The sequence below is a fragment of the Gossypium arboreum genome, chromosome 6, assembly GCF_025698485.1.
Source record: "Gossypium arboreum isolate Shixiya-1 chromosome 6, ASM2569848v2, whole genome shotgun sequence".
Taxonomy (NCBI): domain Eukaryota; kingdom Viridiplantae; phylum Streptophyta; class Magnoliopsida; order Malvales; family Malvaceae; genus Gossypium; species Gossypium arboreum.
Genome location: NC_069075.1, coordinates 1,552,478 through 1,576,012, shown reverse-complemented (window position 1 = coordinate 1,576,012; position 23,535 = coordinate 1,552,478). Strand labels below are relative to the sequence as shown.

General features: G+C 31.3%; 3 protein-coding genes across 3 annotated transcripts; all 3 read right to left on the bottom strand.

Annotated features, from left to right (window-relative positions):
• Positions 1 to 1,690: 1,690 nt before the first annotated feature.
• On the bottom strand, positions 1,691 to 2,191 carry LOC108458741 (LOB domain-containing protein 22-like). The gene has a single exon (XM_017758138.1). It carries the CDS (start codon positions 2,189 to 2,191, stop codon positions 1,691 to 1,693), a length of 501 nt encoding a protein of 166 aa, XP_017613627.1.
• Positions 2,192 to 3,502: 1,311 nt separating this feature from the next.
• Positions 3,503 to 6,655, bottom strand: LOC108458742 (NDR1/HIN1-like protein 6). Its single transcript, XM_053029520.1, has one exon. The coding sequence runs from the start codon at positions 6,492 to 6,494 to the stop codon at positions 5,733 to 5,735; it is 762 nt and encodes a 253-aa protein (XP_052885480.1). The 5' UTR covers positions 6,495 to 6,655; the 3' UTR covers positions 3,503 to 5,732.
• Positions 6,656 to 10,516: 3,861 nt separating this feature from the next.
• On the bottom strand, positions 10,517 to 18,987 carry LOC108458461 (protein ROOT HAIR DEFECTIVE 3-like). Its single transcript, XM_017757872.2, has 23 exons — positions 18,772 to 18,987; positions 18,083 to 18,232; positions 17,651 to 17,717; positions 17,467 to 17,569; positions 16,684 to 16,754; positions 16,509 to 16,572; positions 16,350 to 16,415; positions 16,132 to 16,179; positions 15,985 to 16,047; positions 15,812 to 15,868; positions 15,244 to 15,402; positions 15,094 to 15,162; positions 14,877 to 14,968; positions 14,369 to 14,447; positions 14,118 to 14,283; positions 13,697 to 13,821; positions 12,818 to 13,080; positions 12,632 to 12,728; positions 12,384 to 12,545; positions 12,021 to 12,125; positions 11,480 to 11,574; positions 11,297 to 11,393; positions 10,517 to 11,016 (listed from the first exon to the last, which is right to left on the bottom strand). The coding sequence occupies exons 1-23, from the start codon at positions 18,773 to 18,775 to the stop codon at positions 10,798 to 10,800; spliced, it is 2,421 nt and encodes an 806-aa protein (XP_017613361.1). The 5' UTR covers positions 18,776 to 18,987; the 3' UTR covers positions 10,517 to 10,797.
• Between the last annotated feature and the right edge of the window lie 4,548 nt (positions 18,988 to 23,535).

The window sequence follows — 23,535 nt, the reverse complement described above, 5'->3', positions numbered from 1 at the left end:
CTCTATTTTTGGGGTTTGAAATAAATAGCTTAAAATAAATTAATTTTTATCCTATTTTTATTGCTCAAATAAGAGTTTAACAAATTAATTTCCTAAAGATTTCTCCATAAATCCAATCATTTAAAGTTTTAAAATTATAAAATTTTAATTTAATTTTTAAATATTAAAAATATATAAATTATTAAAATTGTGAAATTGCATTTTAGCTTTCATAAAAAAATATGTAACTAAAATGTAGCCTCCATATTTTTTATGGTTTCGTCGTGTTTATAATTAAGGGTGAGCGTTTGATCGAATTGAATTAAGTGAAAAAATTTTGAGTTAGTCGAGTTGACAAGTCTCATTTTTATCATGTTAACTCGATTTGAATTTTTTCGAATCACGTCGAGTGAAATAAAATTCAATTTGAGACTAATTGAGTGAAATTGTTTAAGTTAAATGTAAAAAAAATAAACATGCCAAATTAAAATCTTGTGACAATATAGCTAATTTCATATTAGTACATAGAAATTTGAAACCATATATATTGATACTCTAGTATGATAAACTTGACTCGGTAATTTAGGTCCTAAAATTATTATTTTGAAAAATTTTTAACTTTTTTTATATTTTATTTTTTAGAATTATTTTTTAAAAAATTATAATTTTTAGAACAATTTATGAAAATTTGGAATTCTTATAAATATTTTAAAATTTTGAAAATTATTTTGAATTTATATTTGTAATTTTTGTTGAAAATGATTAATCTGCTCATTTCTTATACTTATAGGGACCAAAGGGAATTTACACAAATATGTTATACGAGTTATTTGAATTGTAAAATTTAATTCTACTCGAACTCAAAAAACAAAAATACTTGTTCAAGTTGACTTAAAAAAATTGAATAAATCAATTCAATTAGCTCAAAATTAAAAAAAAAAATAGTTTTTTTAAGTCTCGAGTTTTGATCTCCTCTACTTATAATTGACTACAAGCATAGGCGAATCTAGAGGGGCTGGCATGGCCCCGGCCCCCTAAAACGGAAATTTGTTATTTAGGCCCTCTAAATTTTTTTAAAAGTTTAAATTAATAAAGGTAAAATTACACTTTATCTTCTTAAAATTATAAAAATATGATTTAATCGTTTTAAAATTATAAAGATATAGACTATAAAAGATTAAAATTTCATTAGGCCATCTCTAAAAAATTATTATTCTAGCTTCGCTCCTAACTACAAACTACAAATTTATTATGCATAATATTTTGGTAATGTGGGTTCACCAAATACCCCTGTATATATATCCTTCTTGAGATTAAAGCAAATGAGGGTCTCGTCTATGCATATATTATATTTATAATTTTACATGTTTGTCAAAATGAGCTAGTTGCATGATTCTTTTATGGTGTAATTCTAGGCCATCGACCAACGATTGCACCTATGACACAATTCCACTCCTGCGTAATTCCGAGTCAAGGGTCAACAATTGTATCTACGACGTGATTTTATTATTGTGGAATTTCGAGTCATAGGCTAACACGTACGACTCTACTATTGCGTAATTTCAAGCCACAGGCCAATAATTGCACCTACGACATGACTCTAGTATTACGAGCCAAGAGCCAACGGTTGCACGATTCTACTATTATTCCAAATAATCCAAAATTAATTACAAGAAACAAACTAAAGGTATCAAAACTTGATTCCCCACATTTATTTTTCTCCTATATTATCATCTGATTTAATAGACAAATTAGCTAATTTTTCAGTTTCAAACTGGATCAGTGGCGACTTGTTCATCATTTGGCAATGATCACCATCGTCTATCTTTTGCATTTGCAAATGATGTGCATTTTGGGCTCTACAATTAGCGATGTTATAATAAATCTTGTCGAGCTCGGCTTGCTTACACTCTATTTGATGTTGAAGCTCTTGAATGACCCGGTAACAGCCACCGACGGGGTCTTTAGCTCGCATATCCGATTCAACGACGATCGTTCGCATCGCAATGTCTTTCGTCGAAGGATCTTTTAGGGTTCTAATGAGCTTTATAACATTGTTCATCCCAAACAATTTATGCATGTTCTTGAACTGTTGTTCGCGACCGTGGGGGAAATACGGGGCAAAAGGGCAATCGGCACGGCACCTCCGACGTTGGTATTTACACGCCGAGCAATCTTCTGTCTCGGTATTACCGCTTGTTGAAATGCTCATGGTTTATGGTTTCGGACCGGAGGCGGTGTCGTAGCAAGGTAGCTTTGGGGGATAATTTTTTTTCTTGTGGAGAAAATGGGAAATAAAAGAAAAAATAAAAAAGATGAGATAGACTGATTTTATAAGAGAAGAGAGGGTCAAACAACAATGAAAAAACTCGAAATTGGTTAGCATTACTCCGACCTAACAAATTTATATTAAATTGATTTGTCTATTTTTGAGGTTTGAATCCTATTTTTATTGCTCAAGAATGGGTCAAATAAGAGTTTAACAAATTAATTTCCTAAAGATTTCTCCATAAATCCAATCATTTACAGTTTTAAAATTATAAAATTTTAATTTAATTCTCTAAAAATATTTTATGGCTTCGTCGTGTTTATCGTTAGGGGTGAGTGTCTAATCGAATCAAATTAAGTGAAAAAAATTGAATTAGTTAAGTTGACGAATCTTATTTTATCATACTAACTCAATTTGAATTTTTTCGAATTGAAATGAAATTCAGTTCGAGACAAATCAAGTGAAATTATTTAAGTTAAATTTCATAAAAATAAACATGTCACATTAAAATTTTATTATAATATAACTAATTTCATATTAAAACATATAAATTTAAAATTATATATATTTAAAAACTTGAATTAAAAGAAAAGGTAAGATACCATGGTACGACTCTACTATGCCACATGCCAACGATTGCACCTACGACAGGACTCTACTATTGTGTAATTCTAAGCCAAGAGCCAACGGTTGCACCTACAACATGATTCTACTATTGCGTAGTTCCGGGCCACAAGCCAATGATTGCACCTACGACACTACTCTAGTATTGTGTAATTTTGGGCTAAGAGCCGCCGGTTGCACCTACGACACAACTCTACTATTGTGTAATTTCTGTTTATGGCCTTGTAACAATTTTTATAAGGGGTAAAATGTAATTATACCTTAATTAATTTAAAATTTTAAAATTTTAAAAAGTTTAAATAAAATTTTTTTCATTTTAAGAGGTCAGGTCTTTACTAAACTCTGATTTCACCCGATCTCAATGAGATAATAATAATCAAGTTCATAGCTTAATTTAAGCAAAAAAATTAACTCCAAAAGTTAAAAAAGTTACGAGAACCAAAAAATAATTTAACCTTTTTTAATTAAAACAAAAAAGCGCCACTTGGCAAGCCTTATTTTAGCGGTGCATTTACGTGTAACTTCCAAGTTGATTGCATGAAAGAAAGGGGACACGTTCGCTAATTTAACAAATACTGATTGCCCTATCATATAAGTGTATCATACATCTCCGCAATTAACTACACAAAACAAAGAGAAGATGGAGGGCAATAATAAGAAAGAGAGAACATTCAAAAATGGAGAAGAAGAAGAAGGAGCGAGAAAGGGAAGGAAAAAGGAAGAAACTGAAAGCACAACAATAACAACAAAGACAGTAGGTATGGATCCAATGGCTAAATTGGTGATTAATGAGACTGTTACTCAAGGTGATGTAGCTCAAAACCCTAATGATGTCCTTGCTTTCTCAAGATCTGTTCATAACATAGATTCTTCCCTTGAATAGATTGATTGTGAGATTTTAATCAATCTCTTTTCATTTCATATTATATATACATATATATATATCTTTTTCTATTGAGAAAATGAGTGGTTAATCGGCTTACAGACGATAAGCTCTTGGTCTTCATGAGAGTTGGGATCTCAATGTTTTTTAATTATAGACTCATGTCTTAGCTCCAAGCAGTAAGAAAATCAGAATAACAGTTTGTCTCTTGGAAAATGTAGACGATCTTACATAAAGACAACATTGACATCAACTGCTTACATTTCACAATGGTAAGAGCAAAAGGATCACGTATCTTAAGAGTATATTAAGAGCATCAGTGACTTTCTTAATAGCTAAAAGGAAATCTGATTGAACAAACACATTCGGCTGAGTAAAGCCTTCGACGTTATACCTTGTTCTATTTGTATTGAGAATTCTCTAACTATGCACCATTATAGTAACAATAAAACTGAAATTTTATCATTTTAATAATATATATTTTTATAATTTTTTACTCTTAACAACTATCACTTTAATTTTTAGGGTTTTTTTTAATAATTATGATTTGACTAAGGGTGACTTTGAATGAGCGGTGCATTTACTTGCGGTTTAGATACTGTAGCGATACTGTGTAGCGTGGTTTAGATACTGTAGCGATATTGTTGTAGCGATATTGTAGCGTGTGGTTTAGATACTGTAGCGATATTATAGCGTGAGACAAAAAGTAAGTTAAACGCACTGCACCGCACCCAATCACTCATCCAAACTAAGCCTAAGACTATATAATTAAGCTGGTGCTTAGGACCAACCACTCCACAAGTGACCAAGCAATTAATTTCATATTTTTATTTACACGAATATAATATCATGATACAATAATATTTAAAAAACTATAAATATATTTATTAATGTATTAAAATACCTTAAAACACCATTATTATAAAATGTTTTGCCAACTTTCACCTACTCATTATCCTATTCAATGTTTAGTAGTTTATTTATTTAATAGAATAATGGATTAATTTTTTGTCTTAATTGAAAACTCTTCATATTTGGAGTATGACATGACATGACAACCACTAAAAATCACCTATATTATTTAAAAAAAGTCACCTAATATTTATAATATATAGATTTATATAAAGAATTTCTTTTTTTTTTTAATATTTCCTTTCTCTTTAGGAAAGGAAAAGAAATTGGGTCAAAGACAAAACATAACAGGCTTTACTTAGAAAACAACTTGGCTCTTTGACAACCCTGTACGTCATTTTGCATGATAGAATTTTGTGAGAAGATAATTTATCTCTTAAATCGGTGGTGTCATTCGCGGTTGTGGTGGGTGAAGGTTAATACGAGTTGCTTTCTGTCAAGTTGTGGGAAGTAAGGAAGCATCGGTGGTGTCATTCGCGATTGTGGCGGGGATTGGGTTGTAGGCTTCACGATTGATGTCAGTGCCAGTCCCATCTTCCAAGTATGAGGCCAAAGCCTTGTACGAGGGGATGCGGTTCGCATGGGACATATGGTTTCGAAGGGTTGAGCTGTAAAGCGATAATGGTTTGCTTGTTGAGCTTCTTCGAAATTGTTATGGCGAGAGGAATGAGGTGTGAATAATGCGGTGGACAGGAATGGAGTGTCTGCCTGAGACATAATGGTCAACAGCATAATGACGTTGCAGGCTACATGTCAAGGATTGGTTCAGGTCAACTAAATAGGCTAGTGATTTCGGATAATCCACCGGCTGCGATTGTGAGTTGGTGAGTTGGTAGCAGCAGATAGTAGTCTACTGCTAATTAAATGGAATTAATTGAATTAAATATCAAATTTAAAAAAATACACCAAATCCAAAAACAAAAGAAAAACATCAAGTTCCTATCCTGTTATTACAAACAATCTCCAAATTTACACAATATTATTAACCAAAAAAAAATTAAAAAAGCAAAAGAGAAACTGTTTTTTTTTTTCTATTTCTCCATTGTTTCACTTCCTCAATTCTCATCAAAGAGTCCATCTCCAAACCTTAACCCTCAAGTCAACATTACATTTTGCATTAGAAATTGAAGCCTTTGATGGGTATTTTCCTTTTGGAGCACTCACTTTAATCCCTTCGCAAATGACCCTAATCCCAACCTTTGGTGTTTTTAAGCCACCAATTTTAGCTTTCACTTTAGTATCAAGCTTCATCTTCAATGGCAACCCTTTCTTGTTCTTCAAGGCAACCCTTAACTCGCCGGCCGACGAGTCATCCAGTTCTTGGTTTCCACCATTAATGGTGGCTTTCAAAAGGGTATTGTTTTTAGTACCGTGTATGAAGGGACCAAACGAGCCCTTCGCTATAACGACGTCGTTTTTGGTGGTGAGAGATATGGCGATAGGGTCGTAAATGTAGATGAGTTCTTTATTAGGGTTTTTGGCGTTGACGTTGAGAGTGATGTTGGTGATGAGCTTGGAAGATGACGTGATTTTAAGGGTGGAGACTCTGAGGGAGGAGACTCTGAAAGTGGGGCGGTGGGGGCTGTAAATAAGGGTTAATATGGCGGCTGATAAGCCGGCGAGGAGGAGGAGGATGAGGATGGTGACGGTGGTCCAAATGCAACATGAACAACAGCAGGACCGGCGGTAACGGTGAGGCTTTGGTTGTGGAAGGTAGAGAGGGCGGGTGGCTCCGTATAGTTGAGATTTGGTGGCGGGAAAGGTAGTTTTGGCGGCCCCGCCGCCGTTTGTGGCTTGTTTGGATGAAGGGAAAACAGTGTCTTTCATGGTGGTTTTGCTTTGGGGAAAACAGTGTCTTTCATGGTGGTTTGTGGCTCTTGTCACTCATGTCTTTATACTTGGCCTTTCTTTTTCTTTTTAATTTTGTTTACTTTATGTAAAGTGGAATGCACGTAACTTTGAATGCGAGTAGGACATTGAAGGTGGGGATTATGTTAAAAGGTAGATGGTAAAATTACTATAGAGGTTATTACATTAAAATTAGATTATATTTTATTTTTATAAAATTAATTTTATATATTAAATTAAAAAGTAAATTAGTATTTATATTAAAATTTATTTATTTTATTATTAAAAATTAGTATGTATAATAGAATAATTAGATAATGATATGTCACGTATATTTTATATTTATGTACAAAATTAGATTTTAACAGTAAAATTAGAGGAATGATTAGTTTATTTTTGATTTAATGTATAAAAATTAGTTTTTATTTTTAAATATAGAAATTAAAATATAATTTAACTAAGATATTTTAGAAAAATATTCGAAAAAAGAAAGAAAATATATATCTTACACAAAAGCAATTATGTCGAATGCTAAAAAGAAAGTAAGATTTAGTCCTTAAATTTGTTAATTTTTTAATTTGATCCTTAAATTTTTTAATCTACATTGGTCAATTTGATCATAATTGAAGCATGATAATGTAGTACTCTCAGACCTCGTCACATGATTACCAAAATTTTCTAAAATATATAATTTTATAATTTGGCTTTTTGTAAATTTTATATGTTTAACAAAAATCAAATAAGAATTGAAGTTTAAGGATAAAAATGTGGACGAAAAAGAAAAGGGATTAACTTGAAAAAGTTTTCAAGTTTCATCCATATTTCAGTTCTTTATTTATTCGTGTTTTGTATTAGTTTAGTTTACTTTATAATTATTTAAACACGGATTTTAAAATTGGAATAGGAATATTTATACAAAATAGTTCTCTACCACAAATATTCTTGTGTTTTTGTTTAAGAATAATTTGAAATTTAAAATGAAATTAAAATTATGAGTGAAGTATTCCATTAAATACTTTGATTTTTTAACAAAGATTAAATATTGAATTTAAGGAATATTTAATTTATAGTCAGAATATTTTCTCAACAAACATGGATGTTTTCCATGGTACCTAATTCAATTTTGACATATTCTCTCTATCATGGAGGTCGGTCCAAGAAATTTGATAATGATTAAGGTATAATTAATTTGGGTAAAATTAATTTTAATTCATTTATTTTTCGAATCGATCTTAAATTAAAATTAAATATATTAAAATAAATTTTAAATAATAAATCCAATCAATAAAATAACTAAGATTAATTAATCATAAAATTCTTTTAAACGAAATATAAACCTTTGTAATAAGTGTATATATATATATATATATATATATATATATATATATATATATATATAATGAAATGGCACTTACCAAATCTTTGCCCAATTTGACAGCTAATTGATTCCTCACCCAATGATTATGGAGACCCAAAAAATTAAAAATAATAATAAAATAATTGCCTCCTAGCTTTAATTTGTACTGATTATTGTTAAAGCATTCATGTGATTGTGATTTTTAAATGTATCCATTATTTTTTAATACAAATTTGATTATCGCTTTCTACCCTAATCCAAAGGTTATCCCCAACTTAATTTCATATTTATTACTACCTTTAATTTATTTAAATTTTAAATTATTCTAATTATATTTTAATATTATTGAGGTTATATTAATTAGGTCCTACATTATTAAAATTATTAATTTAAATGAGACATTATATCTATATGACATAATTTAAACTAAAAATTTTAAGAAAAATGATGTTCGAAAAATGAATGTTTTAAAATCTTAATTTTAAGTTTTCAAAATTTTATAAAAGTTTTATTGTTCACTTTTTTTTCAATTTTACTTTACTTTTAAAATTTATATGATAACGTGTTATTTCTTTGAATTTTCATTTTAAAAGTTACATAAGATTTGATGGGTCATTAGACGGCTAAATCAATGATTTTAATAATAAAATTAGGACATGATTGATATAACATTGATAGTTAGGAGATGTAATTAGAATATTTTGAAGGTTGGGGACCAATTTATAATGAGGGTTATAGTTTGGGGATGTCTAGTGGAATTGACTTGTTAATATTATATTATACTTTTTTGGTTAAAGTACATGAAAGGTCCCTATATTTTAAGGGCTGAATCAGAATAACCTCTCTATTATTAAATGGATCAATTTAGTCCCTATACTATTAAAAAGAATCAAATAAGTCCAAATTGTAACATAGTTGACATTTATTGTATAAAAAATGTCTTGAAATTTATTTTTTCAATTGCGTTCAATTCCAAACAAAAAGATTTTATTTTACGAAACTATAAAAACTTTAAAAGTATTAATGTTGTCAAATAGTAAATGATATTTTTAAACAGTAAATAATAAATCTATTTCGATTTTGTCTTATTCAATTCTTTTTAATAGTATAGAGAATAAATTTATCCATGTAATATTAGAGGTACTAATTTGATTAGGTTCCTATAATAGAGGGACTTTTCAAGTACATTTACTACTATTTTCATGAAAAAATTGTAATGAAAAATAAGTTATTCGAGAAATTTATAATAATTATTATTAGTAAGCAACAAATGCGTAAAATGTATACTAGACTGGTCTAGTCTAATTAGGGATGGCAATAGAGCGGAGAAGAGTAGGGTGATGTTGCCAAATCTACTACCACTTCAGAGTTGGCATGTTTTGTCCTATCACTTGCTCCACTTTATAATGAATGTGTAATCTTAAAATCAATAATGATCTTTTTGAATGTTAGATACATTCAACCCCGCTGTACATCGTTCCATCTCAATTATATTCTTGTTAGTTATTTCTAATATTTTCAATGTTTTTAAAGGTAAGTAAATATTTAATTAAACATAAAATATATGAGTTTTTGAAACACATTTTTATATGAGTTTTTGAAACATATTTTTACATTTTACCCTTTTATAGTTACAAATGTATAAGGGAAATTAATAATTTCATATAAAGGCAGGGCAAGACAGGACAAACAATTACCATAACTGTTTCATACACATTGGAAAAAAAATCACTTCATCTCGCTCTACATACACTTCTAAAAAAAATAAGCTTTATTCACAACGAACCAATTAAAAATCCACTTGATGATTTAAATTTTGCCATCTCTAAATCTAATGGTAGAGTCTTAGTCAAAAGTATTTCAATTTAAAAACATTTCTTATTTAAATATAATTTTAAAATATTAAATATAAAATTATTTTTGAAATATTTCCTAATAGTGAAACAAGCTATTCGATAAAGGACTTGAGAAAAAAATTGAATCATGCTCAATTTGTGAACCTCTTTAATGTACACAATGGGAAGACACTTGTTCGCAACTTAATAATTAAAAACCGATAACAATTTAATAATGAAGTCAGTTCCTTAATAGTTGAAGGTAATATCTTTCGAGGAGGATTTTGTTTTCACTGAGTTACCAAAAGTTAATATACTATGAGCAGTTACTCTGAAAGTTTAATTTATCAATGTTGAGAGCGTCTAAACTGTTTATAGGAGTACGACAACCCACCAAGGGAACATAAATGTCTTGCCCTTCGTGGGATTCAAACCCCTCACCTATATCATATAAGTCACATTTTGGGGAAAGTGATACTATATCTTTGATTGTTGGGGGACTGATTAATGATATTTCAAAGATTCTCCAAAAAGAATCAGTCCTCAATACGTTTAATGAGTTTTTTAAATATTAATACTAATAATATTTAGCACTTAAACTTCAAACAATATATGTGATGCATACGTTACATGTGTATATACACGTATCAATTTAAACACAAAATAAGATAATATTAATTTATAAGAACTAAAACATATCATATTAAAAAATCAATCGTATTAATTACACTATTTTACTGTATTCATACTATTTTCATACAATTGAAAATGAATCATGAAATAAAAATTGGTTAAAAAAACTAAGCATAGGTAAAAATATATATAAATCCTTATATAACTTGGCCATTGAAACTAGACTTAGGAGAGACCAGAAGTACCTATTTAATGAGGGCACTAAAGCAATACTGTGGCACTATGCATAAAAAATTATATGCCGTTTTCAAGATGTGTTAAAACTCTCAACATTCTCGGGAGACTTCATATATTTTCATGTATCGTAAAAGATCATAGTAACGAAAGGCCTGCCATGAAAGTGAGAGCAAAACCGGCATATTCGGAACTCGGAACAACGTGTTTCTAGTCTAATAAATTATTGTTCTTTGTTGTGGCCGGAGTATTCAGTCTTGTTTCCTGATGAAGCAGTTGAAGACCTGATGCTTCCGTTTTCGAGCGCTTTTGTAGCTGCAGTCAGGTGTCTTGGAGGGTTGTTAGCTCCGGTGGCGGCCACGGGAGCTGGCTCGGATAATTTTCGGAGAATGTTCATGATGGTGGGAATTAATTTGGTAGATATGGACAGAATCCCCGCTAGCTGCAAGCATTGAAAAGGTTATACTATAAAATGCAGTCCAACAAGTAAATTCCGATTCCGATTAACATTTAGGAGCTGCAAAATCGAGACCAATGGAATACTTCTAAAAAGATAGTAAAACAGAAAATCTTTGACAAATATGTTTAAACCGAAGCAAATCTTTCCGAGCAATATGCTTTTGAATAACTAGTTTATAAACCGAAAAGTTTTAACTGTTTCCGTGACTAACAGTTATTTAGAAATAAATAGGGGACGAAAAGATACTATGTCAAAAACTCACAATGCCGTAACGGAATTGACCCGGAATGTCGAGCTGCACCCATGCAGCCTTTATTACTAGGTAACCCACAAAGATGAGACCCAGATATAAAGGATTTCTGCAATGAAGAATATTTGGGAGTAAACACAAGCAACAGACAAGGATAATATTATCGGATCGCGACGATAGTATATTTGCACTCACCTTAGAACAGTCATAAATTCATTAAATCCCAAGATCAGCAAGGCAACAATTGCCCATGGAGGTGGCAACCAGTTGTTGCTACGCCTGTTGGCTTCCTGAAGGTAGAAGAAAACAAATCAGGCATCACTTGAGAACAAAAAAATGGATGTACTGGCAATATCAAGTCTACCTAGAGCAAAATTCGCTTTTAAATTCAAGTTGATCATTTTCCTTAAAGTACCCATGCCCAAAACTCGTGTCTCACGTATGTAATAACATACATTGAAAGACTTACAAAAGGTTGACCATATCCCATATCAGATACAAACCTGTATCCCTGACTCACACTTGGGTTCAAGTAACGTAGAACTTAACATATATCCAGATATGAGTACTGGGATTATTTTAGCACTTCTTAAGACATTGACTATTACCAATGCAGCATTAGAATTAAATTTGATGTCTAACATTTTAGTTCTCATCATGCACTGATAAATCAGATCAATATTATATTTGGAAGGATTAAAACGAAATCTTTAATGTAGAATTATAAAATTCATGCCTGAGCAGAAATGGCCTGAGTGACACTGTACTCGGTCTCAGTCATAAATTGCCGCCACAGCGTCTTGCACTGGACAGGTGTGATCATTGTCTTGGAGGGAGGGATCTGTACCAATGACGATTAACACATTGATAGAAAAGACAGTTTGTTCAAATAAATGACAATACGGCGTGAGAGAGAAAGACTGAAATTGTAAAGACCATGAATATCTTTAGCATTATAAATTTGGTATTTACAGTAATATTCACTCAGACGAACCCGTAAAACTGCAATTTTTCATATTTAAATAAACAGAATGCAATGGCCAAGCAGTTTGTACACAACTAAATCTCATGAAGGTCCTCAGAAAGAACAAGACTTTACCTGATCCCAAGTGCTCGAGGCCAGTGGATCACCTGCTTTATTGCTCTTAATCGCAGCAGCACTACTGCTCGGATCCAACAAGGCAGTAAATAGTATTTTCTCGATATTATCAGCAGTATCATCCAACCGGATTGCGGCCATAACGGATAGTAGTTTCAAGCACTGGTAAAAGATAATAAGAAAGTTTAGCAGAGAAGAGAATGTAGCATTGTTCTTAAAATCCAATAACTCATAATACATAAACATACTTCAACTCGAGCTGTTTTAGTTATGAATCGAATATCTTCTTTCCCAGTCCAAACCCGTGGCATTGAATCAGCATCATAAGCAAACAAATTTGAAAACCTTTATGCAAATTTCCAGTGAGTTTCCGTAATGTCACAGTATCTAGCAAATCAACTACTTTAACTCAAAACATTGAAAAGTGTTATTACCTGTCCTTCATACGGACCACTACCCTTCCAGCTTCTTCTCTAGCTTTTGTTTCAATAACTCCTTTGGCGTAATCCTCTAGACCCGTTATCATCTTGCCCCTGGCATTTTCATCCAGGTCAAAACCAGAGAGGGCACTGGACAGTCCACGGACAGCTGATTCAGTTTCACACCGGAGAAGGTTCCTTATTGAGAGCCAGGTCTCATTATTAGCTCCATCAAATAGTGATTCAACAGGTCCATATAATGCCTCTTTCACCCTTACCTGCAAAAGCACCAGAACTTATCAGAATGATTCCGAGTGGTGATTTAAAACTGTTGGATGTCACCACGAGAAATTCTTGAAATGTCAAGGAAGTCCTCAACTATAAACCACATATATCACAAACAAAATAAGAACAATCACATCGATTCCAACTTTGATAATTCGTGGTCTTCAAAAGAATTAAACAAGAAATTCCGGGCCTTTCGTATTCAGACTTAGATGGTAGATTGGATGCTCATATATTAAAGTTCTAATAACCCAATTGCTTAACATGATACCTTAGTTAATGTAGCTCAATTATTTCCCAGTAATTTACTTTGTATGCAACAATTCGAATTGTGAAATTTTCAAAAATTATGAACAAAATGAAGTTTAAACAGATTAACTGTTTTAACATGAAACAATTTGAAATTTTCAAAACAAAGGTCATAACACCATAGTATCAACTTCAGTTTAACTTGTCTCCTTGCAAACCAACCCAAACAACTACAGAATGATACAAAAACTCCCACTTTAAAATTTTGTTAGGTTACAATAGTAAAACTGTTCATAATTATGACGACACATCACTTTAATAAGTAAATGGTCACAAGGGCGAACAGATAAGTTTCTGTACCTCGTATGATGAAGTAAGCTCTGCAAGCTTAGCAGCTTGGACAGAAGCAACATGTGCATCAATATCACGACGTAGCTTTTCCCTGACTTTAGAAGAATCCCAATTTGCTAGCTCAACAAAAGCATCTGAAAAATGATGTCAAACTCCATAAAGAAGTCACTTTACCTTAACAAGTGAAAAAAAGGCATCACTGACTCAACTTTAGCACCACACCTATTAACAGGTGAACCCTGATTTGAAGCTTTTTCTCATAGTAATAGTTTAAGACTCGCTATTCTTAATCCTTCTATGACTTCTTTATTGCCTGATAAACCTTAATTAATATTATTTGTTCATTTTGTAGCTCTTGAACTTGTGCTCTGTAGTTTCTTTTATAATTAGATTTATGATAATGAGAATGATTTATAAAGGTCAACCATACCTTGATATCCCTCATCAAACAGAGCCATGTAAGATTCAGTGCAGTTACGAGCAGCCACAGAAAACTTCTCCCCTCCATTCAAAGCCTTCTCAAATGCTTCCTTAAATTTTTCAAGAGTTCCAGACCTTAAATGTCCTAGAATGGCTTGGTGGGCTGGTTGTGCAAGCTAAATCAGAAGAAAAAAGGAAAATGAGCTGACACAATTTAAATAACAACAAAAACTGGAGAAGAATAGAATTGAGTGCCATTACTTGGAGCAGTTTTTCTTCAAGCTGTTTTCGCTTTAAGGATCTCACCCCTTCATCAAAAAATGTGGCTTCTGAATCATACCTAAAATCATATCAAAATGAACAAATAAATCAATGTCACTGATGTAGTTGTAAAACCAAAGATAACAATCACAGAAAAGCCAACAATCTTGAATTTGATCATCAGAACTGACTCTTATTTGGCCAAGATATGCCTTTAGATAATTTTCATCCACCCATTCACTGAAGCAATATGCCATTAGCATCTTCATGACTTACAAGTTACAAGTCAGGAAGTTGCCAATCAGTTATGATGCCATTCTTATTTATCCTTTAGTATCAGAGTTCTGTACTGTCACTTTGACAGAATAAATCACTTACAAAGTTTATTTAATGTTCAGATGGTCTTTGCCTAAGTCAGTGTAGCTCTTCAAAATGCTTTATAGATGCTAGCCTATTTGTAACTTGACACTGAAACAATTATCTCGAGATTTCATTAAAGTAGTCTTACTTAGTTAGAGAAGTGTGGAGAAGTGAATTCAGCTTCTTCCCAAAGCCAGAAACAAGATCAGACCTTGAGGCTTCTTCTAACTGACACCAACTCTGTTATATGAAGTAATAGCTCGGTTTCAGTTTCTAAAAAATAGCCAGCTCTCAAACAAATGTGGATCTGTGAGTGGCTGCATGCATATATTTAAGAATATAAACAAAATCACATGTCCACATACCTCACATTCAGTGAAAGAATTGAACTTTTCATTGGCAATTTCTTCGCAACGTACAGTAGCCACCATGACCTACAGGCAAATAAAACATGGATCACAGAAAAATCAACAAGATTTACAAAGTTAAAGGCAAAATAATGTCCAAAAGGTTACTTTATGGGCTGGAAGGTCGAGGTCCTTATTCTCCTTAATGACTTTCCAGATCTCTTGTGCACTAAAAGAGAACCCTGAAGCAGGTACCACTCCCCTCCTATCTCCAGCAAGTCCCCCCGGCGCAATGGAGTGGAAGAATCGTTGTCTCAAATTAGCAACCTTCAGTAGTAATAATATAATCAGATAAACTGCCATTTTCATGCCAATTAATCAAAAGTTTCAGCACCATCATCCACCATACAGAAAAATTTATAAACTTTTTAAGTAGAGATTTTTTATTTTAGCAATCTCCAGAAGAAGTAAGCTGCACCTTACCACAAAGACAAGAGAGACAAAAAGAAATGCAACAAGATGACTGAGAAAAAAGATTAAGTCATCAAACAATCAGTAAGTTGACCTCCACAAATCTAGATGTTAAACTTCTTTTTTTCCATTTAAACAAAGTTCTAAACAGAAAATAGTGTGAAAGTCCCATTTGCATGCTATGTTGAATGTCCTTATGGGTGAAAGTCCCATTTGCATGCTATGTTGAATGTCCTTATGGGTGACTTAAACACAGACCATGTACCTGCTCTTTAAATAGCTCTTCCTTTTCTTCATAACTAGAAAGTGCAACAACCTCAACCTGGTCAATATCAACAATTGCATCAATCATTGGAAACAATACTCATCAGAAAAGATGCAAAAGAGATGTTAAAATTTAGAATATGCTGCTTGAAATAGCAACGGAATGTATCATACATGGAAAAATTCACTTAATGGAGTTTCCTTATGTGCTTCAGGCTTAGGAACTGAGTCCCATATCTGCAGGTCAGAAAACACCAGTCAGAAGAAAGCATAATTGAAGTTAATGAAAAAAGAAAGGAAGCATAAGCACCACATCTGTACCTTCTGAATGTCTTCTCTCAGAACAGGTTCTAAATTTTCCAGTGGTGTCTGTAAAGAAGGAATGCTTGAGTAACTATAAACTCGCTTAAATTTAGATATCCTTAGTGAGATATAAGGATAATATAAATTTCAGATGCTAAGAAACCTTAAGGGGAAAGATGGGGAAAAAAATAGCTCTCAAAACACAAAATACTCCATAATAGAAGAAAGGTACCCACCCTTGTTTTATCACGGATGACAAACATCAATGTTGTTTTGCGGGGACTAAACAATCTCATCATGACCTGCAACCCGTTGCAACAAAATTATAAAAAGAAGAAAAAGAACCACTTGAAATTCAGGGCAATGCTTAGAAAGGAAGCAAGGTCATAAAATACCTGGAATACAGTCTTAAGAAGAGGCTTGTTTGCAGCTTGCTCACGTCCAATATCATGACACCACCTAAATGAAAGTTTCTCAAGAATATTACTTGCACTTGCACTTGCACTTGCACATACTACTGATGGAAATTAACTTAAATGAATCAAGCACCATGTAGGTGTCAAACCTTACATGTTTATGAGTACTATATCAGAAACCGCTAGTGCAAAGAGTGCACTTTGTTTCTCAAATGCTGTGTCATCCTGGAATAAGGCAAAACAATAAACAAATAAATAAGTCATATGAAAAAAAATCTCTTTTTCTCCCAGTTATTCATAAAGCAAATGAAAATCAAATAAAGCTCAACAAACAAAACTAGATACGAATAATCCGCTTCTTCATCTTTTATGATCTGAATTCCAACTATTGGTTCAGTTCTGCTTGATCCATCACTCTAGATTTCACGTTATTAAGGCAGTGAGACCTCTTTTAAGACATTCGAAAATCAGTAAGGGTTCTTTTAACTAAAAATCCCAGTGTAATTATGTGATCATGATCAGTTCTTCAGTTTCACGTACAATCTACTAAGCCATATCTGGCAATCTGATATTTAATAAATACCACGTTTTGTCCAACTTTTATAACAAAAAAGTGTGTAACATTCATAATTAAAAGCTTAAAATAAAAAATTAAATAATGACTGACCTTTAATTTGATTTTACTCTCCAGTAAAACAAAAAATCCTTTCAAGATTATAGCTATTCTTACAACAATGAAATCATTAGCATCACCAAGTCATTGGAAACTTCTAAGAATTATTTAGAGGATGTACTCGAAAAAAACTACCATCAAAGCAAGGGGAAAGGAAGGAAAACAACAGAGTGAACAAAATGAACTTTTTCGTATATAAGACAATGTAGTTTCAATTTTTGGGCGCTATATGTTAATAAATAGAACACAAGCTAGCAATAGCACCTCCCCACGTTCTCTTCCATCAGTACCCTCCAAATCCATTACTACAGTGCAAGGCTCTATACCATTGCATTTTGCCATCCATATACCTTTCGTGGTTTGAGACCTAACAGGAAGCATATCCCATTAGTTGTTTGAGCCAATTGAAACAAATGCAATGTGTCATTATTACAGAAAAATAAGTTACCTTCCCTTAAATGCATCCATTTCTCTGAAATTGGTATGAAACAAATGATTTAACAGTGTGCTTTTACCTGTCAAGATTATTTAAAACAAAGTGAAACTTTAAATGGCATTAACATAACTTACATAGCTACCAAAAATTTATAAAAACACCAAAAGGGTAAAATCTCTCATGTGTGTAATTGAATCAAAAGATTAATACAACAAAGATAGATATAAAACTAACTACAGAAGTAATACAACAATATCATTAAGAATTATTGTAACTGAACTTCCAATTAATCATATACTCAAACTTGTACTCCACAAACCTAATTCAATATACAACTGATAAATAAAGCTGCTTAGTGCTTAGTGCGAATGGGTCAATGTACACCTTAGGAACAAAGAAAAGCATAAGTATAAAGCAGGAAGTCTTGAAGATATCAAATCATACCGCTGCTCTGTGGTCCCATGATGGAAACCACAGCATAGGACAGCCCACATTCATTAAGTTTGACTTCCTTGATTAACTTTTCTATTCCAGTAACATTGAATGAGCCATCTCCATCAATAAGTTGCGTTGAACAACACTCCACACTCGTCGCTGAGAAACGAAACGTTCACAGCAAGTGTAAGTCAAAGAAGAAGAAAAAAGCTTCCATAACAAACAGCACTAAATGCCCGATTCCACGTTAATTTTAAACCTAATTTCTCCATATCAGTTTATCAACGAAATGATATTGGAAGAATGCTTATACATTACATTCATTGATTACGATAGAGAAATTCAGTGAACAAAAAGAGTTAAAAATTCAAGATCCGAGTTTCTCTTCTTCTTTTTTTCCTTTTCCTTTTCATTTCCTTAGCTTTCTCAGCATCCAAACATGCAACAAACATTAAATTCATCTCCGATAGCTCTTAAAAACGTAAAATTCAAATTCAAATTCAAATCCAATTTTCATTTTTCCACTTTAAAAAAAATCGATCCTCCCCCTCCTTAAAACCGTCGTTGCATGCTTTAATGCTCTCCTTTGCGTTACATTAGAAACCGCAAAAATCAATAAGCTAATGAAATGAAGAAGCGGATCATTAAATTTTTTTTAAAAAAACCTAAAAATAATGAGAAAAATGAGATAAGTTTACCCATTGAATCTTGTTTGAAATTGATAGCTCAAAAGCTGAAGCGATCGATTTCAATGAAAGACATCTAGAGAGAAATTTGATCGATATTAATGGATCAATTTGAAGGTCCTCTTTATCTACCATTTTTCTGAATTTCCATTTTTGTTTTTCATTTTCCTTTAAAAGTGGGTTAACAGTTGACTGCTCCCGCCTCCTGTAATAGTATTATTATTTTTTGAGGCTAATTAAGCATTAATTAACGATTAAACTTAATTTGGATCCTAATAATCTTTGGGCCTGTAATTTTCCTCCGGTTTTGTATAGTGACCAATCGTGTAATTAGCGGCTAAAACATATAAAATGGAAGTAGCAGAGTATTCATAAATCCCACCAATTGGATTATGATTAGATACTTAAAAATTGGTAAAAGTATCGTGGAGGCCCCTATATTAGAAGTTAAATTACATTTTGTTCCTTTTACTTAAAAAATAAGCAAATTAGTCCATATATATGTTAAATCAAAAAGTCAATTTGTCATTTCAGTTAAAATTTTCATCAATTTTTATTGTTAAAAACTGGTGTGGTTGATGAAATAACTAGACAGTTATACATGGCATGCTATGTTACAATACTAGTTTTTAACAGTAAAAATGAATGGAATTTTTAATATAACGATCAATTTAGACTTTGATATAGCATATAGGGACTACTTTAATCATTTTTTAGTAGAAAAGAAAAATGTAATCTAACTTCTAATACAAGGGATTCTATGATACTTTTACCTTAACATGTTAGCCGTCAAAATCTGATCAAACTTTTCGATTTAAAAATAATAGTTTTATATTAATATTTATAATTTGTTATAATTTAATTTATATAAAATATACTTTTGATTATTTTATTTGAAAACATTATGTTCAAGATTTTATATGTTGTTCTAATTTTAAACTTGTTAATATGAAGAGGAAGTTGTGGTAGTTTATGATGGTACACTCAAGGGATGAAGGGTTATAAGGATGATGTATTTTTAATGTTCTTTAATAAACTATCAATACCTACCGACGTCGTATCTAGTAATCAATCTCTTCTTACCATTTTAATAATTAAGGTGTAACCCATTTGAAATTATTTCTCTTACTAATAAACAACCTTCAAACTTTACGTTTAAAATTTAGTTTACAGGAAGCATTGATGAGATTAAGAGAGACCTATTTCTAACCAACAAGCACATACAAATGGTTAATTTAAGTTAAATCACATGCCCACACAATATAAAATACATGTATGCGTCATACTCACCTATAATGCTCGCCACAAATATTAAAGTCGATTAAACAATTACGGATTTAACAATTTTAATTAATTTGAGGAAGTGAATACATGTTATAAATCTAACAAACTTAAATATTTATAATTAAATCAAAAGAGATGAAAAATACTAAAAACTAAATAAAAGATTAAGAACAATAAGATCTCATGAATGTTGTAGATCAAACTTCAAAATTTCTTTGACTATAAAAAAGGGTTTAGAAATCCATAGAATAAGAAAAAAGGCAAAAGCATTAAGTTTGAAATAAGCCATAGATTCAACGGATGAAAAGTTTTCTAACCCTCTCAAAATATCTTATTTATAAGTCTATTTGACCTAAATTAGGGCTACAATACTTATTTAGACTTTAATACTTAAACAAGAACAAAAATAGCCTTGAACTTGAAGTCAAAATGACGAAGAAATTCCATGTCACGCAAGCTTGGCGCTATGGCTTGGCAACACGACACTGGGGCTCATAGGGTTGTCACACTAGGGAACACGGGGGCATCGCATTGGGGCAATGCATCTGGGTTGGGGCATGAGTGTCAACATACTAAATTTACTAGGGCGTGAGGTGTTTTGAGCCGCAACCCAGAAGGCCCTCTTTGTAATTGCTTGGTCTTGCGCTTAATAATCTTTGATCTTGCATCCCAAGCTTGTATGCATTGAAATAAAGTCACGAAAACACTAAAATAATTATTTATTACTAATTAATATAAAATCAAAGCAAAACTAAATAAAAATGCTAATGTATGCAAATGTAACACTAAATATACAAATGAAGCTAATATATGATATTTTACTTGAAGATTAATAAAAAATAAAGCAATAAAGGCCTAAAATAGATGAATTATGAACACTTATCAATGACCGAAATATGGGTATTCAAAGAGGATTAGATCAAGAGAGACAAGAGTGAGTTTAGAGTATTAAAGTAGAGAAAATGTCTTGGCCCTCTATCATGGTGTTTGTAGGCTTTAAAAGGAATGTGTTGCTCGTGTATTGATTCCGAACCCTCTTGGATTTAATAGACCTACTAATATCTTGTTTTAAGAAAAATGATATATGTGACGTGTGAGTGGCAAATAATATATACTTTATCCATGTGAGGAGCATGGTCCCAATAAATGGGATCGTGAGGCCTTGGGCTCATAAGATGATTCTTCTTGATTAATGACATTGACTTATGAGATCTCAAAGACAGAAGACGAACTTGCGAGGTATTGGTATAACAATATACATATATATATGAAAAATTTTACCATAATATTTTAAAAATATTTATACTTAACACCCGTAGGTGACACATTTAAATACAAATACTGAAATATGATATTCAAATATATATATTTCAAAAATAAATTTTCATATTCAACACTAGAGGCAAATTTTTGGAAAAGTGATCACCATTTGTCCCTATTGATAAGACACATGATTGAACAAGTTAATTAAACTAATTAGATTGAGAACTAAGTTCGGAAAATCGAAGGAATACTGAATGAGTTATAAAAAACAAATTTAAATTAGTTTAAAATTTTAATTTTAATTTTATAATTTTTTTTACATTTATTAAAATTTTTAATTATATTTAAATTTTTATATATATTTAAAAAATTAATTTAATTTTAAACCGATTAAACCAAAACTTCTTTTTAAGTGTCCCACGGCTGTAACCATTGCCACTAGTGTTAATCATGAGGTAATGCCTTGGTTTCCAAAACATACAAATTATCATTTAGTATAAAGTGAACAACTGGTATTATTGTTAAATAATTCCAAAATTTTAGCCATCATTTTTCTCCATTCTAATTATTTACCTTCCTTCCTTAAATTATGAACACAATAAAACAATTTATCTGATTTCATTCAAGTGCCTCCAGATTCTATAAATTTCATGGTCACATTTAAAAAAAAAGGATAAAGTGATAAATATATATAATGATAATTTCAGTCCTTAATGTTTATTTATTTTGTCAATTTGGTCGTATTTTTATAATTTTGATATTTAACCTTCAAATTTTAGTTTATTTGTTTTTTTTGGATGAAAAATTTGACTAAATTGTTAAATTTTAACGGTACTATTGTGTCAACTTACATGATAATTCACATGTACTTTATGGTAAATATGGATATTTTAAAAGATTTATTTAATTTTTGAATTTTAATAATTTTATGAAATATACATGGATTTCTAAACAATTGTCATGTTAGTGATGTTAAAATTTTAACAATTCAATCAATTTTTATCCCGAAAAATAAAATACTAAAATTTAAAGGTTAAATGTTAAAGTAATAAAAATATGGCTAAAATAATAAAAAGAATAAATATTAGAGACTAAATTGATCATTATACCTAAAAAACCTTTAATATTTGATTAAATTTCAAATAAGCCCGATCCTTAATTTAAATTTAAGTAAATCCTTCATCATAAATTAACCATTCCCTTTAAATAAAGATATACTTAGGTACAAATTAAAGATAAAAATACATTAATTTTTAGGTGTATAAAATATATAAAATTTATTTAAATAAAATAATAATTTATTATTATTTTTAAATTTACTCAAAATTTTACTATGTATTTATTTACAAATATGTTATATCCTTTCTTTATATTGCCTCGTCATGTCATAGATACAGTCTTATACGTGACAAAGCTCGAGTCTTATAGCCTCATCATGAAACAACATGCTTCGCTAAAACATCATGTAACAACTAAACAGACCCACGTAATCTACAAAAAATATATTGGAAAAGGTCCCTAACAACATTTGTCAATCCATCACTTCCAAACTTAACAAGTGTCTCGCCTGATCCTTTCAGGTTGACTCCAATAATACTTTACATATGTCACCGCTACCATGTCATTTTTGGAGTGGGAAATGAATGGTTGGGACCTATGCTCAACCACTTCCCTTTTGTAAGTATCATTGTAGCATCGAGGTAATGTAGAGGTCAGTCATATAGTGTACAATATGCAAGAACTTAACTCTAAAGCTCTCTTAAACCACTAGTTTAGTGGCTTTCCACACCATCCGCAATGTGAAATTACCCTTACTCTTAACAATTTTTCGCACTGTCCACGTAAAGGATTGCCCTTACTCCAATGGCTATCTGCACCCTTTATAGTGGATCCATCTCGTTATACAATCAAATACCTTATATAAATTTTAGTGTCATGACAAAATAGGATCAAAATTTTGAATATTTATAAAAATATTTTTAAAGTGATCCCAATTTTTTGATTAATTCCACCAAACATCCTTAAACTATGGGCTAGATTTTAAATTGGTCCTTAGAGTTTGAAACACTATAATTAAGTCCTCAAAGTATTAACATTCTATCAACCAAGTCATTCTGTTAGTTTAATAGTTAGTTTAGAACATTTTTAGAATATTAGATCAAATTGTAAACATGTGTGTACCTACTATATAGACAACTTCGATAATATGTGTTAAATAGACAGATAATG

Excerpts from the sequence above, each read along its gene's own strand:
- LOC108458741 (XM_017758138.1), bottom strand. The coding sequence starts at position 2,191 with ATGAGCATTTCAACAAGCGGTAATACCGAGACAGAAGATTGCTCGGCG.
- LOC108458742 (XM_053029520.1), bottom strand. The coding sequence starts at position 6,494 with ATGAAAGACACTGTTTTCCCTTCATCCAAACAAGCCACAAACGGCGGC.
- LOC108458461 (XM_017757872.2), bottom strand. Across the intron at positions 16,416-16,508 it reads TTCTTAAGACTGTATTCCAG|GTCATGATGAGATTGTTTAG; the intron begins GTATTTTATGAC and ends AACGGGTTGCAG. Across the intron at positions 11,575-12,020 it reads CTCAGGCCATTTCTGCTCAG|GAAGCCAACAGGCGTAGCAA; the intron begins GCATGAATTTTA and ends TTCTACCTTCAG.